Source organism: Bombus impatiens, unplaced genomic scaffold (genome assembly GCF_000188095.3).
Source record: "Bombus impatiens unplaced genomic scaffold, BIMP_2.2 scf_0135, whole genome shotgun sequence".
Taxonomy (NCBI): Eukaryota; Metazoa; Arthropoda; class Insecta; order Hymenoptera; family Apidae; genus Bombus; species Bombus impatiens.
Window position 1 is genome coordinate 3,426 of NT_176554.1, and position 18,583 is coordinate 22,008.

The 18,583-nt window shown below is 35.3% G+C and overlaps 1 protein-coding gene across 3 annotated transcripts in view; it reads left to right on the forward strand.

Moving 5' to 3' along the window:
- The first annotated feature begins 6 nt into the window (after positions 1–6).
- The window catches only part of LOC100748838 (tubby-related protein 4), a 29,060-nt gene continuing 10,483 nt past the window's right edge, over positions 7–18,583 (forward strand). For all 3 annotated transcript variants that reach the window (XM_033319097.1, XM_033319096.1, XM_012381800.3), the window contains exons 1-4: positions 7–675; positions 9,535–9,702; positions 16,904–17,086; positions 17,932–18,039. In XM_033319097.1, coding sequence (XP_033174988.1) covers positions 580–675; positions 9,535–9,702; positions 16,904–17,086; positions 17,932–18,039 — 555 coding nt within the window. In that variant the 5' untranslated portion in view covers positions 7–579. The remainder of the gene's footprint in view (positions 676–9,534; positions 9,703–16,903; positions 17,087–17,931; positions 18,040–18,583) is intronic.

Here is an 18,583-nt window from a genome sequence, read left to right on the forward strand (position 1 = left end):
GTCGTCGTCGTCGTCGTCGTCGTCGTCATCGTCGTCGTGGCCAGGCTACGTGGTGGTGGACCTACAGCAAGTGGGAAAATGGCGACCGTGATGCGATATAAATGACTTTGGACGAAAACTCGCTTACTCGTGTAAGCCTGGCGTGATTCATTTGAAACATGGGGACCACGGAGTTCTCGGAAGACTAAATGGTTATCGAATAAAATGATTTCGGACGAAAATATTGCCCGTGTCTAGGACACTTGTTTGATTTTTCATGAAAACTCGTCCTTCCCTTATAGAGATTTTTCAAGAGAGTTGGAAGGAAAGAAGCCGATAGACATGACTGGTATAATCTGATCAATATGGGAAAACTTGACAGTTTGGTCGCGTACTTGCTGGAGAACGAGTGACGGATTTAGACTGGAATTCGATTGTCGACCAACAATCGACTCGAGCTTGAGAATGGATATCTGTAGATTGGACTAATGGTATTAAAAGCTCGCATGAGGTGTTCTTCATTTCTTAGCTGAGTGACGATTGCATTGATCGATGCCTGCTTCGATGGCTTGATAAACTTTCGCAACTGTTAACGCGATAATGCATTTGTACTTTGAAAAGAATAACAATGCCAAGTGCGATTGTAACATCTTGTCGCTCAGCTGGATGGGCAAGGTGCCGGACGAGTCACCGGAGGTATGTGACTTACTCTTTCAACGATTCCGTGTATTTTTCAGTGTTAATTGGAAATAATACATTACCTGATACATTACAATGATGTAAAAGAGGTTCATACTATAATAATTGATATATTATGGATTTGATTTAAATTACGTAGGAAAGTATCGAAATCACACTGTGTATCTGTTGTATGCAAAGTGAATTGATAATGAGACTAAAACTGTTCAAGAGAGAGATTTAAATATTTTATTTTCATAACAAAGTACGAGAATAATTAGATTGAGTGAAGAAAATGTTCAAAAGGTTCGATTAAGCATAAAAGATTTTCATCATTCCAGAATTGATAGTAAATTCTTTTTACTGGACATAAACAAAAAGAAAAAGATGGATTAGACAACAAGAGGTAGATACGTTTATTTGAAGCAACGTTTCATGTTTATTCTATATAGCGTAAAAACTAGTAAACTTCATGAGCTCCAAATAGAAAATTATTTTATTCTTCCTGCTAAAAGATGTGTACCATACCGACAGAATGAAGCCTAGCCTAAAATATCGTTCTAACATATATATATATATATATACTAACATATATACTGCTACATATAGCTATATAGCCGAATCGAGTCAATAATCTCAATATGACACGATAAGATTATGCCAACGGTCACACTCAGTATCAGCAAATGCTATAAAAGCCGATATATTGTGTTTTCACTATGGTAATTTTCTTCAATTGTTTTTTATTTATTGATTCTAAAACTACCAAATTCGCCAATATCAGCTCTAGTTTTGGCAACACACCAAACGCGAGTCATTAAACACAAACTGATAAGTATCACTTTTCACTATGATTGGCGTCATTAAAACTCTAGGTAATATGGTCTTTGCGTTGAATGTAAGCAGACCATTCGATTCATCATTTACTTCCTACTTCTACTTTCCCTGTTTTCAACTAACGTGAGACGAAATATGATTAGCAGTTAACTACAGTGGTTATGGCAACGTCTCAAAGATACATATCACACAGGATGGTCATAGCAGTTATAAGAACCGCGTTCTGCTACCGTACGTAGAAACGTCGAATCAATTTATCATTATTTGTTCTGTGTAAACCGGTTAACTGACATTGGACGCGGCATGAAATTATCGTACCGGTTCGTTCCTAGGCTGTTGCGTCTTTCGATCGAGTTTCCTCTACAAGAGCATCAGATCGAATTTACCCCGTCTCGCATCTTTTTAAAGTGTTTTCAAGATGAAAGTCTTGTGATTCGATGATTATACTTTTATTAAGAAAAGAGGGTGGTATGGATTTTCTTGGGCAATTATAATTTTGCAAGAAACTCACTTTGATGATTTGAATAATAATTAAAATAAAAGAAGGAGATACGTTAAATAATAATAGGTATTTATATTGCGGACAAATTGATTCTTAGTTACGACTGACTATACAGAAAAAAATATTAGGATATATTAAATTCAAATATGATATTACTTCGTTACAGATAATTTAAGTATAATTACATAATAGATAATTCCAATCTTTATCAGGTACATACATACATACTTAAATTCATCATCTCTAAGTCTATTCTTAAGACTACAATATGTAATTAGAGATCAAAATACTTGATTGTTTGCAGCGGTAATTTTTGTTTTAAAAAATAATTGCTTAGTGATATTTTATTTTTACGAGTGACTGCGAAGAACAAGATTAAAAACGTATATTTCAATTATTTGCCTGGCACATAGTGATGAACATAACTTATAGGTAAGCATTAGCATGCCCTTTAAAACGAAATAACTTTTTTAAGATTGGATCAAACGATTTGATGTCTTTTTGAGAAGTTACAAGGATTAGTTTATTTAATGCTGCGTGAAAAATTTTGAAAGAATTGTAATTGCTCGGAATCGTGGAGGAAATAGTAGAGGTCAAATTTTTTGGCTGAGTCTGTAATGAAAATTAAAAATATGTCGAAAGTTATCCCGAAAATTTTATCACAATCGGTTAATGTTACCGTGAGCTATAAAAATGATGAAAAATGATGAAAATTGCAGTTTTCCACGACTTTCGACCTATAACTGTACTATTATGTTTAAAGATCTTTACATCTATCGGCATCCACCAATTGTTTCTGCATCGACAAATTTCGATGAAATTTTCATTGTTTCATTGTATTGAATAAATTTTCATTACAGGTTCAGAAAAAAAGTTTGTAAAAAGCGTCCTTTATTATTTTTCTCGCGATTCCGAGCAAATTACAATTCTTTCAAAATAAATATTTTTTACGCGTCACACCGTTGTTCGTTTCTAAAGAAGTTATTCCTTTTCGAGGGGTGCGACAATACTTCGCACTGTTCGGCACTTTATATGTAAATAGAAACTTGAAATAATAAATGGAACATTCAACAACTATTCTCTATGTAAGAAACGGTTTATGATAAATTTTCATACTCGGTTTTCTTAAAAACTAAATCTCGAACGAAAAAATGTTCTTCTATATTTTCTTCTTATTTTTCCATAAGGAATCACCTTACGCCCGTTTGTATGTACGTGTTATTTGGTTTGTTTGTTTGTGCATTCTCTCAAAATATATTTTAATGATAAAAGATCTTAGACCTACCAATATAAAACTGGCTAGTTATGCAACGGTTTTCAGCGTCCTGTTTCAATCTTTTAGCCAAATTGATATGGCTAGATAGATATGAAATGGATCAAGATTATTTCGAAATTTTTGTAAAATGATAAGATACATCAGTATGTGTATAACAGGCAAAAGGAATCTAGATGACGAAGGAGTATGGTTTTGTCGTCGAGCGATTGACTATTTTATTGGAGTTGCTTTGTTGATTTGGACCGATACAGCTTTCAACGGAAGGCCATCGACATATTCATTAACGTTGCATGCAATATTTTAAAATAATACACGTGAGTGAAAGTCATAGATTCCGTGCGAAGCCTAACTCTTTCGCCATCCGGTTAGTAGGAAAGAACATCTCCTTCGATTTTAAAAGAATGTATAAGTGTAGAGAGACCTCGTTGCTTTACGATCCTATATAATGATACCAGCGAGGATTTTGGGACATGGCATCACAGCGTAGTCGAAGAAATTGGAATTCGTCGCGACAGAGCGGAGACGCGTACGTCACATAGAAACGGCTTAAGTTGGTCAAGGGAGCGGGAAATTCGAAGGGGTGACGAAACACACATACATGTGTATATTCGTATGTAATCAAATCGACCAGGCAAAGATGAAGTTTGTGCTTCGTGTCTCGAATAGTAGATCTCTCTGCGATTCAACAAAACAGCCATTTCTCTCTTTTTCACAAACGTAATTTGACACAAACGAGCAATTCTTGAAAGGACGCGTGATGGAATCATCAATCACAAACTACGAAACGTTTCTAACTTAAGCGATACAATATTTATAGAAAGTGAAATGCTTGTGTTGGAAGTAAGTGAAAGAAAGTCGGATCTCTTTATTCGTTTTTTCCTGTATGACTTTCTTCCTAATTAATTAAATTAATATCTTTAATTAAATTATTACCTTTTTATACAAATATTAGCTTCGATGGAATCCATGGAAAAAAATTACGGTAAAGATACAGTTTCTGTACTGAATTTTCGACTTATTTTTTTAGAAAAGTCACTCCTCACAACTGCAAGGACACCCTCTGTAATTAATTATTTGTAGCGGTTAAATCAGATATAAAAAAAAAAACTATAATCGTCGAAAGACATTTCTTAACACGTTCAGTGCGAGATCGATATATGTATCGAGCGGAAGATGCGCTTGTGTAATGAAGTTGGAACATATATGTATCAAGCGGCCTACGACCGGGCGACGGCCGCTATAGATCTTTATGCTAGATCTCCTATCGCTGTAATCGTCTTCCAACGATCTCTGTTTTGTTTCTACAATGTCTACTTGTCAACTACTGTTTCTACTGCGTTTGCCTCCAGAAACGGATCGATAATTAAATCTCGTGTGTTATTCTTATAATACAGACCTAATTTGTGTCTTCATTTAATTAATTCATTCTTTGATAACGAACTCGGTACATGTATCGACATCGTCGTTTTTTAAGAGATTAAGTAGATTAAGTTAATAATTTCAACATTAAACAAAACATAGGTAATTATTGAGTTCATATACCTCGCCGATTTCAATGATTTTCGAATATATTGTCAGGAGCATGATTCTGAACAACTTTTCCCTATACGTATAACCATCGCTCGGCCTTAGTTTCCGAAATTTTTGCAAAAAGCTTTTGGTACCACTGCAGTGAATTCTGCCAATAATTGTGCGTCCGTTGTAGAGTATGCCCCTTGGAGCAGCGCAACAGCGCGGCAATCGAATAAAATAACGCTTAACCCAAATGTAATTCTTATTTTTTGCTTATAGTTTATATGTATAGGTTAAGTGTCATTTTATCCGTCCACCATGGGCTGCCCTTCAACCAAACTAAAGAATACGCTGTCACTGTCATGCAGTTACCGATGAATTTCCAATGTATGGAAAGCGACGGAAAATATATAGTGAGTGTAAAAGTGTACTCTACTTGCCGGAGGGATTTCATCGGGTCAGATCGAAAAATCGTTTAAATAAACCATTCGATCTTTTCCGTTTTCGATAGTTTCGTCCTTCGATAGAAGTAACACAGAACTTGCATACTTGCTCTTGCATTTACAATTAATGTAACGCGAATATGAAACCAGGAGTCGTTCTTAACACTATCGAAAATTTATTGACCCAATTCCTTTTGGAAATCCATTAAGACATGTGGTTCTATTGCTCTTCGTCTTAAGCCTTAAGCCAGCCTGATTCTTTTTTCCCCAAAATTGCTGCTTTCTGCGCGAACGAATTGTCATTTCCACAACAAAATGTTCTTTTCGACAAAACGATTCACAATTTCATGATAGCGAAGAAATGCTGAAGATTATGAATGGAATAGAAAGCGCAATCGTGTTTCATTTGAAGAGTGTTGATCGCCCCCTAATTAGATACATATGTACTTCGTAAATTATTGTGAGTTACTCGGATCTAGTTTATCCTATCGATTAAAAGGATATCGTATATCGGATGCGGTTTTCATTGTGGGTTGATAGAAGACTGATAAGTTTCTTCGCAGGTAGAAAAATATTAAGGGACGTGGAGAATTTTGTATGGTTTTATTCGAGTATACTTGTGATAATGATAGGAAATTGAGAATATTGAAGCGACTATTTGATTGTTATAATCGCAGTGATGATGGTACGCAAAACATAGGAGTAAAGACAGCGAAAATGAGAGAAAGACTTCCGGAAAGATATTATCAAAGTTTAATAATTACGAATGTAATAATTAAGTTCGTTAGGTAGTTGATTGTTAATCGATTGGTTAGTTAAATATCAGAACAGTCAGGATAGAATCATCCAACTAGATTAAATTACTTGTAATTACTAATTTGATTATTAATTGATTTTTAATCAATTGTTTATCAAGGAAACATAAGTTTTAATATCGTTTATTATAATTAACTAATTAATTAAATTCATTAGCTTTAATTATTTATGGAATGTGGCCAACCTGTTGATGTGTCACGTATTCTCTGAATTTGATGATCTTGAAATACGTTATGAAGCTCAGCATACCGAACAACTTCTTCCTATCAATATAACCGACAGTCGGTCTTAGTATTCTAGCTATACGCAAAAATATAGTTTTTAAGCTGGATTGAATTGGTAGTGGTACTAATTCGGCCGGTGTCAGGCGGTCGGCTAGCATTTAACTGCATAATTACTTTAAAGAATAATTGATTAAATTCGTCGTATGTCAATAAGAGTAATAAAAAAAGATGAAAGACGTGTGGAAAAGAAAAGAGATGTTAATGTTTTGCCAGGTTCCTAATCTTGGAGCATATAATAAAAAATTAGCAATTCGGTGTTGGAAAATGGTGTTTAAAAGTTGGAGCGATTCTTTGTCCGGCTAGTGAACGGTCTGAATGGTTATAGTTGGTTGAAATCTGTCTCGACGACGCGACGGCTCTTATTTTCTTCTTATTTTTTGTAAGGATTCGCGCTGGTTGGAGTAATTACATGTACATAATGACAGGTCCGAGGGTGAAACCCTTGTAACATTGAATACCCCGTCACCTAACGCAGCCGCGCTTAAGCGGAAGAGTTACGTGCCAACGAATAGTAATACATACCAAGCTATACTAAGTAGATTGTGTTAGTAGACACGTAGAATGTAGAGCTGTGTGCGAGTTCACGCAATACGGTGGTGGCGTGAGTGTAAATCCATCCAATATCGAGAGGAGTGCCGAGAGCTGGCCGAACGCAAATTTTTCTGGCTTGCTGATCGATCGTGAAGATTGTTATTCCTGTTTCAGTTTAAGGAATGCGAACGCCAATGAATGAAAGCCAGTGAAAAACATGGCCATTGTTATTGAATAACGAACTACAGCCTGATACGAATTGGATAGAAAATTTAGCGATGCAAATACGCGGTTATGTGCTTATGTCGATATCTATTTATTTTACTTTAATTGTCAGTAACAAAGCATAAGCCGCATATTAATGTTCGTATATTTTTGTTTTTATTGTATAATATCTATTCAGACACGAAACAGTAGAAAGAGTATCTTGTAAGTGTTTTTGCCCGAATTGAACTGTTCGATTGCTATTATCATCATTATCAAATAGATGATATCATGAACGAATTTGTTGACGTTTCATTGATTAAGAGCTAAACTTTGCTTATACGGTTGCCCTGATAGTAATAAAAGGCAATGATATACATACGTACGTACATACGTACATACATACATATCATGTACTGTTATATGACATGATAAACTACGTTCTATATTATTATTAGAAACTGCGAATGGGGTAAGATACATATAAACTTGAACGTGTGCTTGTTTAATAGTATTTTTTAACGGTCCGTAAAATGTATACCAGAATTTCATGCTCCTATTTTACGACACGTATGTCGAGTTCCCTCTTTCCTCTTTTATTCTCTTTAATTATCGTTACACTGTTGATTTGAGATTCTATGCCTTTGTTAAGCAGAAGTAAAAAATAATTTCGCGTTCAGCTTAAGAAAATAAACTCTCTATTCGAATAAAATTTCGATACAAATTATAATGTAGACATTTGATAATTAGTAGAAATGTTTACGTAATTAATGTCATATATACCTAAGTAATATAACCACTCGAAAAACAGCACGAACTTATGGGATGACCTAATACAATGCTTAGTATAGATGCGATATGTCGTAATTTATGAATTACGATACTCTTAACTAAAAATGACTAATCCATGTTATAAAACAAAAGATATATTTTGAAGGAAAATTTTGTATTACAGCAAGTATGTAAATTAATTCCAAAGTTCGAATCTTGTGGTATTTATAAATTCAATTTATTGCATGACACATGTTGATTTCAAATTATTCATTTATATACATAAATATATACGCGCGGATCAGTACGTGCTTGTTTGAATTTGCATAATGAATTCATAAAAGCCCCTATACACACGTTGAAACATGTTGCGATGCATACATCTTTTATGCTTTTAGACTTTTAGACTACGATGGATTTTTAGACTATGGAAACGTGAGCCTCTCATGGTTCACTTCATAGCATCGTGCGGTCTCTTTGATGCGGATTACAAATGGACGCGTTGCGCAATACAACGGGTAGAAGGAGAGGCAGGCGCGCGAATCTGTACCATGGACACTGCTATAGAGGGTGGTACCAATACCGAATGTAATTTATAGTAAACTCTCGTCATTGTATTTTGTGTTTCAATTCTTGGGCGAACTTTATCCAATAGATTAATAGATGCTGAAAAGTAGAACCATTCATATATAAATATTTCTGTGATCACTCTATTCGTTCGTTTTTAGTTCTTTTAATAAGGCGGAATTAGAAAATCTATTTCTCTCAATTACCATCTTTTTATTCATTAGTTTTTGTCTTTAATTTTGCATTTTTTATAATCAACATACCTCCTATCGTTGTGGTAGGTAATAATACTGGAATCGGAAAATAATCAGACATTTGGGAACACGTGTTTCAACACGTGTTGATACGACAACACCACAAATTACGATCTCATGAAACCTAGAGTTGTCGGTGCATGCATCACTACATGTTTTAACATTCCGTCCATTTTCCTATACCAGAAAGATGATGTTTCTTGTGAATTTACTTTCATCCAACACTAATTTCTTGTTATAACCTCGTCGCGCGATAATGGCCATTAAATATTATCTATGTTAGAACTGCTTGGAATACATAATGCAGCGACATATCGCTTAAAACACTTTACAACTCCTAATTCCGATACCGGTAGGTGTGAAAATCGATACTCGCTAGAATCTTCTCTTCGTACGCTTCGTAGTGTACGCATTGTACAGAATGTACATCATGTACACGTATGTACTTAAAATAGGTTATGTATGTATACGATCGTGTGGATCGTATGTTGAATCAGAAATTTGAAATAAAAACTTGTTTCATTTAATAATTTAATCCACTATTTTAACGTTTTCAGTTTCTTGGACGATCGTTTCAAAATATTGAATTACATTACCAACGTGCACTCTACTTCTATGATGTTTTCAGAAATATCAACGCAGAGTAACAAATATTAAGAAACCATCAAAACCTGCTATATGCGATTAAAAGTGTAATATATCCTTCAAAGGATTTATTCGATATAAAACATACATATTAATTTATTAATGATAAGTGTATTAGTCCAATAGTGTGTTAACAGTGTTTAAAAATTATAAATTAGATCTATATCTATGATTTAGATCTTCCGATAAACACGAAGTAAACGGCAATAATGGCGGTTTCTCTTGTATTTACCAGGACGACGGATGGAAACTGGACCGTACAAATTACTACCAGGAAGGATGGCTGGCCACTGGTAATGCTCGTGGTCTGGTGGGAGTGACTTTTACTACATCCCATTGTCGAACGAGAGCCACAGAACTTCCGCTAAGGGCAAATTACAATCTTCGAGGCCATCGTAGCGAGGTAAGTTTTGTTTCGTCTCGCTCGAGTATATACATTTTATTTTTCCCCTCTCTCTTTTTTCTGATCCACGCAATCGTAGTGAACACAATGAAAGTGCGATGTTCACAACAAAGTGTAATTTCATTTTCTCTGTACCCCGTTTCCGAGCTACTCAAGCGGTTAATAAAAAGCGTTGACCTTTTTAATTCCTGGCATATTCTTACGATCTCTGTGGAAACGATGTCAGCCTGTGAGAATATTGATTTAAAATGTTTCCGAGTCAAGGTCGCAAGTGCTTCCCTGTCCAAGAATCAAACTTAGCTCGGCTCACGTTCGAAGACTTTCCGCAGTTAATTCTGCTTAATTACTATTGATTCTCATTGTTATAACAGAGGCTCCTCAACTGAAACTTGATACAATAGTTTCTTGTTTATAGCGAATAACGAAACAATTTTCTCTAACTAATATACGTTATATTTTATGTACGTTTTTGGTATAATCAAGAGTGAAAACGCAGCGTAATAGAATAAAAAAAATCAAGTCTTTCCAAGTTAGTCTTAAAGGTGATAAACGTCAACAACGCAAGAAATCCTACTAGCTATGATGTTTTAAGATGTTTAATATGTTTAAAATATTTTTAATCAGTCCACTAACAACCGCTAACAAAAGTAACTGAGATGATCAGTAAGTTAACTACGATGTATGATGTACCCGGTATACTACACATCGTCGTGTATGTCTGTCAATCATATTATCGAAACCATATAAAAAGTCACGACGAGCGTAACAACGAACATTTATATGTATAGTGGAAGGTATGGGTAGTCTGAGGTATAGATCCATGAAAAGTATAGATCTTGAAATAGGTACATTTGGCCCAGCTTATTGTTTATATGAACAGCTAAAATAAGTAAATTATTGATTAAATTGTACGTGTTAAATATGGGCATACATATTTTGGAAAATTGGAACGATATATTGCCAAGAAAATAAAAGAACAAAGATGGAATAGTCCTCGAATAATTCAAACTGCGCGTGAATATAACAGCTACCAACGAATCTCCTATTACTCTAGCCGACGTATCCGAGTTTTGTTTTTAATCGTGCTATACGCTTCGTGTTTGTATATATAAGGATATTGTTCATGAGGTGTGTATAAGAGTGTAGCTATCCTAGCGCGGTCTAATACGAATATGTCTTGTCCGAAACATGCCGTGCAATTCCGAATATTTCACGTTTATGTAGAATGAAACAGAACCAGAACATACGGAACAAAATAGAGAATGATAACGAGTCAGCGATAAAAACGCCGTATTTATGTTCTATACAGCATATACATATATTGCTGTATGGGTTTTATCAACGGTAATGTAGTCCTTCTGTGTTTTCATACAATTTCTTCCTATTAATCTATTACTATATGAACCAACGTATCGGTACTTTGCAGCCAAAGGAGGTTCGATTTTATGTTTCAACCACGGCCTCTCAATACACTAAGTCACTGGTAGAACACGTTGACAGGTACAGTCGCGATACGAGTACCCAACAATTTTCAATCGGCGAACCATTTTGTGACGCTACAGAACGAAACCCATGAGGAGCTATAGAACATTGTGCTAGCGTATACAGAAGCCAGTCGGTTGCATGGCAGCCCATTAGATTAGATGATGCGCGAGCGCGTTAAATCGAGAAAGAAATTGGAAGGATGCGAGCCATGAATAATACCAATAAACAATAAATAATATTGGATAAAAAATATTTTCGACTCGTATGGAATATTTTGGGCTAGGTGATGTCAGTAAATCGATATTAAGCCGTAGGCTCAGTAGGCTGTTTTAACGAACTGCAACTGTTTTGCAGCTCAATGTCGTGCAATTACATGAAATACATATTTCGCGATAGGTTCACAGCGCTGCAACGCAACGGCAGCGGCACATGTATTTCAAATCTTCCATCAGCTCGTCACATACAATATGTATCAATATTGCCAACGTGCAATCCGCTGGATTTTCACTTTCCACGCATCCATTTCTTGTCCCATTTTTACATGTTATTAGAACATATTTCACCATCCATATAACATTTAATCATCTTTTCGTCGTGAAATCATATTTTTTGATCGCGTCTTTATTTTCGTAGATACTCGAGAACCTACTTAGAATTATATATGTACATATGTACATACACACCTGGAGGGAGTATTAAAGATAAGCACATACGCACCCCTATTCTTCCATTTATCTTGTCTCGTGGTCTTTACAGTGCTTTACAGATGCAAAGGAAGACGGCTGTGACTGTCTGATACGTTTACTCCTTCGGGAAACGGACAATCGAAGTTTTGGTCTGACAATGATTCCCGGTGACTGAACATCGCGCCAAAGCGACGAATCTCTCATCGTTCTTATCAGTATTGTCCCGGTTATTATAGCGTTCACCACTTTTTACGGAAGGAAACCTTTTTAACTTTAATACTTTAATATCCTTGGTAAAAATTGTCTCTCTATTACATTTTCATTGTAATATTTTTAGATTTCGTTATGCGTCGTTCAGTAGCATTTTATTTATAGCATAATGTAATAATATAACACATCCTTTTTAAATGTGAATAACACTATATACATGAATTTCAGTTTTGTGCCTTTCGTGAATCATAGCAAAGGACTAGAACGTGTCCTTTTCATTTACTTCGGTCTACATTTCAGAGTTTAAGGGTAGCCAACGTGGTATCGATCTGGCACGCAGTGCTGTTTCAGGATAGTGGTTCTCAATCCTGTCTTCAAAGATATTCCAATTTCAAGCGCCTTGATTAAAGTCGAAATGGCCTTCTTTCATTGTTCCTGTGTATGCCGAGTTGACTCAATGTCAGTGTGTATCATCTAACGTCATTACCTAGTTCGCCGCTCAATTGGTCAGTTCAACAATCGCAAATAACGGCTACCTAATTATGTATACGCACGCGAGTATATATGTTCATACGTTAAATTTCAATGATTTGCTCGAGTTTATATACTTTGAACAGTTTGCATTTACCTTTACATAGTACGTATGTATCTGTAAAAATATTATAATTGAAATTAAAAATTTTTGAAAGATCAAACGATATATTATTGTGAAAAAGTACTTGAGACAATGTCTCGAAGAATGTATATTTTAAGCCCAGAAGATGATAATTACTTGTTATGTTCTATTTACTATTTCTATTTGACCCATTCTTAAAAGATTATTCCCTTTGAAATTATGTTTCAGAATAAAAGAAATATTAAATGTAAATAATAAAATATTAAATACATAGAGTTATATTTATTTTCTGTATGCACATGGCCAACTTTATTGATTTGTGGCGTTATTTTAATATATGTACCTACGTATGTAGTAAGTAACGATATATACATATTGTGATTTTTACTTTGTACATATTTATTGAACACGTTAATTTCAGTTTCCTCACTCTGTTTTACAAGTGTACAGAATGGCATTGTGTATATACACATTGTGTATATGCTCGTAATTTATTAATGAAAACTACAGGACCAGACAGATATAATACCATTTATTGATTTTATTTATTATGTATATTTACCTCTATTATTAACTGATCATTCCTTTTTTGATAACTCCAAAACAAATTTAAACAGGTTTAAATATTTGACTCATCTATTCGCTTATAATTACACACAATTAATCGATCTACTTATGAAACATATGCGATACGTTATGAATATTATAAACGTTTGGAAAGTGGAAAGGAAATGATAATAAATCTAATAGTACATAAAAAGTATCGCTAATGTTAATAACTCCTTTACCTACATAACCACCTTATTGTTTTCACCTGTTGCTCAATAGAAATTCCGTTTCGATTTCGCAAAACTTTGATGGACAACTATGGGTTCTATGCCAGTGCATAATACGTTTTAAAATCGTTTTCACAATAAATTCTATTATATCGAGCAAACGAACGAAGAAACAAGAAACCCACCTGTATCTTTCACCGTGTGTCTTGTCAATATGATCGAGCCGTAAACCCGGAGGAATCCACCGGCAATCTAAGCTAATTTGACACAGCAATTTTAAGCGGTATTTGACGGATTACTTATTTCCACATTTGACATTCCGTCGAGACATCCGTCGTTCATTCGTAACACGAACAGAAACCGTTTCTACTGAGCTGTTGCCCACCAGGATTGGACTATACAATCTTATTGTACAATAAAAAAGAAGAAATGCGATAGGACACGTAATTATTTCGATAAATTTCTCGAGGAATATAAAATGTAAGTAAACATCGCGCGCAACGTCAAAACCTAAATCTATCTAGACATCTAGACTTCTAGACAAACGAACCCCAGGCGGTGATCGATAGGAAGAGAATCGAATTTTAGCTAACCAGGCCGAAGAAAGCAATCGTGCAACAGAATCATATTATTCTGCAGATAGTTTCATGTATAAGCGGACACTCACAGGCACATGCATGTATTGTCAGTTATTTCTGTTCTAGGCCGTGCCAACTACGGTCCGAACCTTTACGAATCAATACCACGATTATACGTGCTAGTTTTGCCATCATAGCTCATTAATCACAGCTTGCAATTTTCACATTCTCTTATTTCTAATTTCACAGCTACTTTGCAATCGTTAAATTGCAATTTTCTTTATTTTCTATCTTCCTTTCCTTTTTTCATACGACTTTTGCAAACCGAATTAATCGTATGGAGGAAATAATAATTATTACCCCCTAATAATTTTAGTTAAGCATATACTACGTGCATGTTATTTAAATAAATATTTAAAAATTAGTTAAATCAGTAAGATTAGTCAGCAAAATACGAATTGTTCAATTAGAATATTTAATGTATATAGTCGATTTTTGCCATAAAAATGCTTAATCACAGAGGTAAAAATAGGTATTTGTTAACTTTCTGATGGGATCTTGTCGTAAAATCGTCAACTTCAACTTTTGTAATAAAGGAACGACTAGGCGGAATGTTAAACGAACATTGGTAAGCATTGGATGCAAGGAACTCGGTTAACGAATTCTATCAAAAGAATACGCCGTTCTGAAGTAATTAATTACGAGGAGCGTCCAAAGTTCAAACATGGGTGAATGGATTATGCCCATGACACGAAATGTATACATGACGCGAAATACGTACTTACGCAGGACGTCCAAATCATTTTAGTTTTTTCGTTCGACTGCTGCTGACTGCAGATCTAGCAGACAGATCGTTCCACTTTCAAACTATTTATATTTATTTTAATTTATTTGAAAAAGCAAAGTGACGCAGCACGATAATTGGATCACTGGCATGTGCCGATCGTGAGTAAATCTTATAAATCTGGATACTCGGAACTTGACATGGTGTGGCGTGCCTGGCGTCGCGTCAGGCTGCGACGCGAGGTCATATTTGGACCTGCTGAGACGTGAACGCCGGGACAGAAAATATATCACGCAATATGGAAATCAAGCCAAAAAGAGTAGAGAGATCTTCTCCTTCCAAATATGTGGCGCATACGTTTACCTTGACATTGAAAAAGACTGACTGTGTGAAAAGGAACATCATTGATTTAACGAAACATGCTTGGCTGAGAAATATTAAATACAGCCGCATTAGATTGCCGCAGTTTTTACTGCAATGCATTAGACGTTTCGAGCGTTATACAGCAGACATCTTCAGCTTGCAAGATGACAAAAGAATGAAAAAACAAAGAAGGAGAGGTAGAAAAGATCCAGAGTTGCATTATGTCTAGCATGCGACACAAACAGAATGCTGGTGAAGATTGAGAAAAGATCATGGAATGGTACCACGGATTTATGCACTTTCGTTCCTTTTCTCTCTCTTTTCATCGAGGGACGCGACGAGTGTTAATTGACGATACGACGCATGCCTAGTTAACTAATTTCTTAGGAAAAATTGAAGGGAATAGGTGGTAATCACACAATCGGGGGAATGCGACATACCCGACGAAAAAGAAAACAAGATGCAGAGGACATATTTAACTACTCGCGGAGTGTCCACAAAGGATTATGCAACATATATCTAAGCAAAGTTCATGGTATTGAACGAATGCCTGAGTAACTCGTTCGACCGCTGCTTTTTATATTCCGATATAAAAATGTCTAATATACATATGTATACGTATGTATACATTACTCACTTCGAATTTCGAAGGTATCAAAGAAATTGCGTTTGCGTCGCAAACTCGAGGGCTCGTCGCAAACTGATAACCGACTTTGACACCACTTTTTAATAGATTATTAAAATACTAATTATACAGGATTGTCCACTGTAACTCGGAGCCCACGCTCGTGAGAATATTGAGAATGGTAGTGCGAATCTATGAGCTGTTGGTGGAAGTACAATTAGGTGAGAACACAGCGGTTTGGCTGTCGCAGGGCTTGAAATTAGACGTCGCAATAAGGAGAAGAAAAGAAGGTTGAGAAAGCAAACCTCGCGTTTCCGTCCAATGATTTTTTACTTCAATGGCGAAAAATGCAGAGACCGAATTGATATCTTGACTGCAGTTGAAATCTTTCCGCGAGACACTGATCCCGACATTCGGATTATCTTTCATCTTACGAATGTAATACACCCCTCTAACGAAGAAACAAATAGAAATAACAAAACGAAATAAAGAACGATTGTTCATTGTTTGTAAGCTACTTTTAAGACGAGACAAATTGTTCGTTAGATATATGCTTTGTAGAATAGAAAAGCAAAAAATTAAAAGTTTTGAAATTCTTAAACCTTTTCACTTGTTTCTCCTGTAATAGGCGATATTTAAATAAAATTTTTCGGCAATCATAGTTCTAATATTGCCTATTAAAATAGAATTTTAATTTTGAGAGTTTATATTTGAAGGCTTGATCTTAATTTGCCTATGCCGCGGCGATTTCACGCTTGCTACAAACGGTGATTGATAGTGAGTAAAACCAGTCGCTCAAGGCAAATTACACTATGAATGACGAGGCCTTGGTGTTTTCAGGCTATGTAGAACGAACTGACCCAGAACTTGGTTCGGATTAAAGATTTTCACTTTTGGAATACCGAATCGCCGAGAGCAAAACTTTGCTAACTCGATAGAAAAGAAAGGACTAAGAAAGGAAAAAATACAAAAGAGAGTGAATAATACGATTCATTACCGTCGATGTTTAGGTGACAGATGACTTTAACGAAATGTTGTTTATTATTATACATGTACATTAATGAACTTTGTGTTGCAGGTAATACTAGTGAAATGGAACGAGCCATATCAAAAGTTAGCCTCGTGTGATAGTTCCGGCGTGATCTTCGTGTGGATCAAGTACGAGGGAAGATGGAGCATAGAACTGATCAACGATAGAAGCACCCCAGTTACTCATTTCTCATGGTCTCACGACGGACGAATGGCTCTTATATGCTACAGGGTAATTCGTTTTATGGAATGTCCATTGTTGAACCTTTTGTCGAAAGAAAGTTAAAAGATGCATGGAAAACTTTCCTTAGACATGAAACAAAGGACTCGAAATTCATACGATAACTGAATCTGATCTAATTCGTAACTTTCATTCATATAAATAATAAAACCAACGTATTGCATATCCGGTACTTTGAAATCACAAAGTAATAGGAGATTCGATGTAAATGCTGTGAATTAACGTTGTATAGAACTCGAGTTTTCGAAGCTTCAAGGATCAACTTTAAAAGCTGAGTGTACGTTTTGAAGACAAACATCGTATAAAGTACAAAGCTTCGGCCTTCGAAGGTTAAAAGTAGAAGGCTTAAGGTTTAGCTCTTATGAATTGACTTACTTACATACATACTTATGAATTGTTGACTGACATATTCTGCTCCTTTTCCTTGTAATTAAGTTACTAGCTTTTGAAAAATGATTGTTCATGTGAAACACTCGTTGGAACATTCGAATTAAAGTTAGAAAAGACTATCAATAGAAAATATCAATTTCGTTTACTTCTGATCTTACTTCTAAAATTCTATAATAAGTAACTGCCATGAATTATAAGATCTATGAACAGTTCTTCAAGGTTTGTTTTACAATAATTAGTTTTAGCTATTGCAATATTTCTCCATATTTCTTCTTCTTGCGAAACAATCTCATTATATCTCATAATATCTTGTAATATTTTTATCAAAATATTATAAAATGCTTTTGACGAGAAAGAATAATCACAATTGCGGTACATTATTCTTTCCTGTTTTTCTTTCAACATTTAATTTAAGATAGAAAACGAATAAAGTTCTTCTCCTACAGGATGGTTTCGTGTTGGTTGGCAGCGTTGCTGGTCAAAGGTATTGGTCATCAATGTTGAACGACAAAGCTACCATCACCTGTGGTATTTGGACGCCTGACGATCAACAGGTAAATAAAGGATTACATTATTATGTATGTTAGAACTTTTTGTAGGAAAGACTCTTTACTCTTTCGAGATTCTAGGGTAAGTGCTGTGTGGTCTCTCACAGTGTCACAGTCACAGTCCGCTTATAGAAGAAGATCTTTTAGTACTTTAGACAAAGTTACTATTCATTGACAATGGAACGTTACGTCACTTGCCATCGCTAAACTATTTCACGCATGCCCTAAATCCATGTCAATGGTTTGATAATATGATAATATGTCATATCATTGACATTTCATACGCGACTTGGTGTCGCCGGCTATCCACTTTCCAAACATTCGCTGAAGCACCCTGCCGAGGTTCTTATTAAGCCCACGCCCCAATCATAAATTGCGGTAAGGCTAAATAGCGGCAGACTATATCTACCATTATATTATATCACGAAGGTGCATTGCCCCTAACATGTACATATGTTGTTTATAGAATTCAGACTCATTTAAAATCATCAGGGTGACCCTGCTGAGGGACTAATACAATTAAGAAAAAAAAAATACAAGAAAAGTTCGA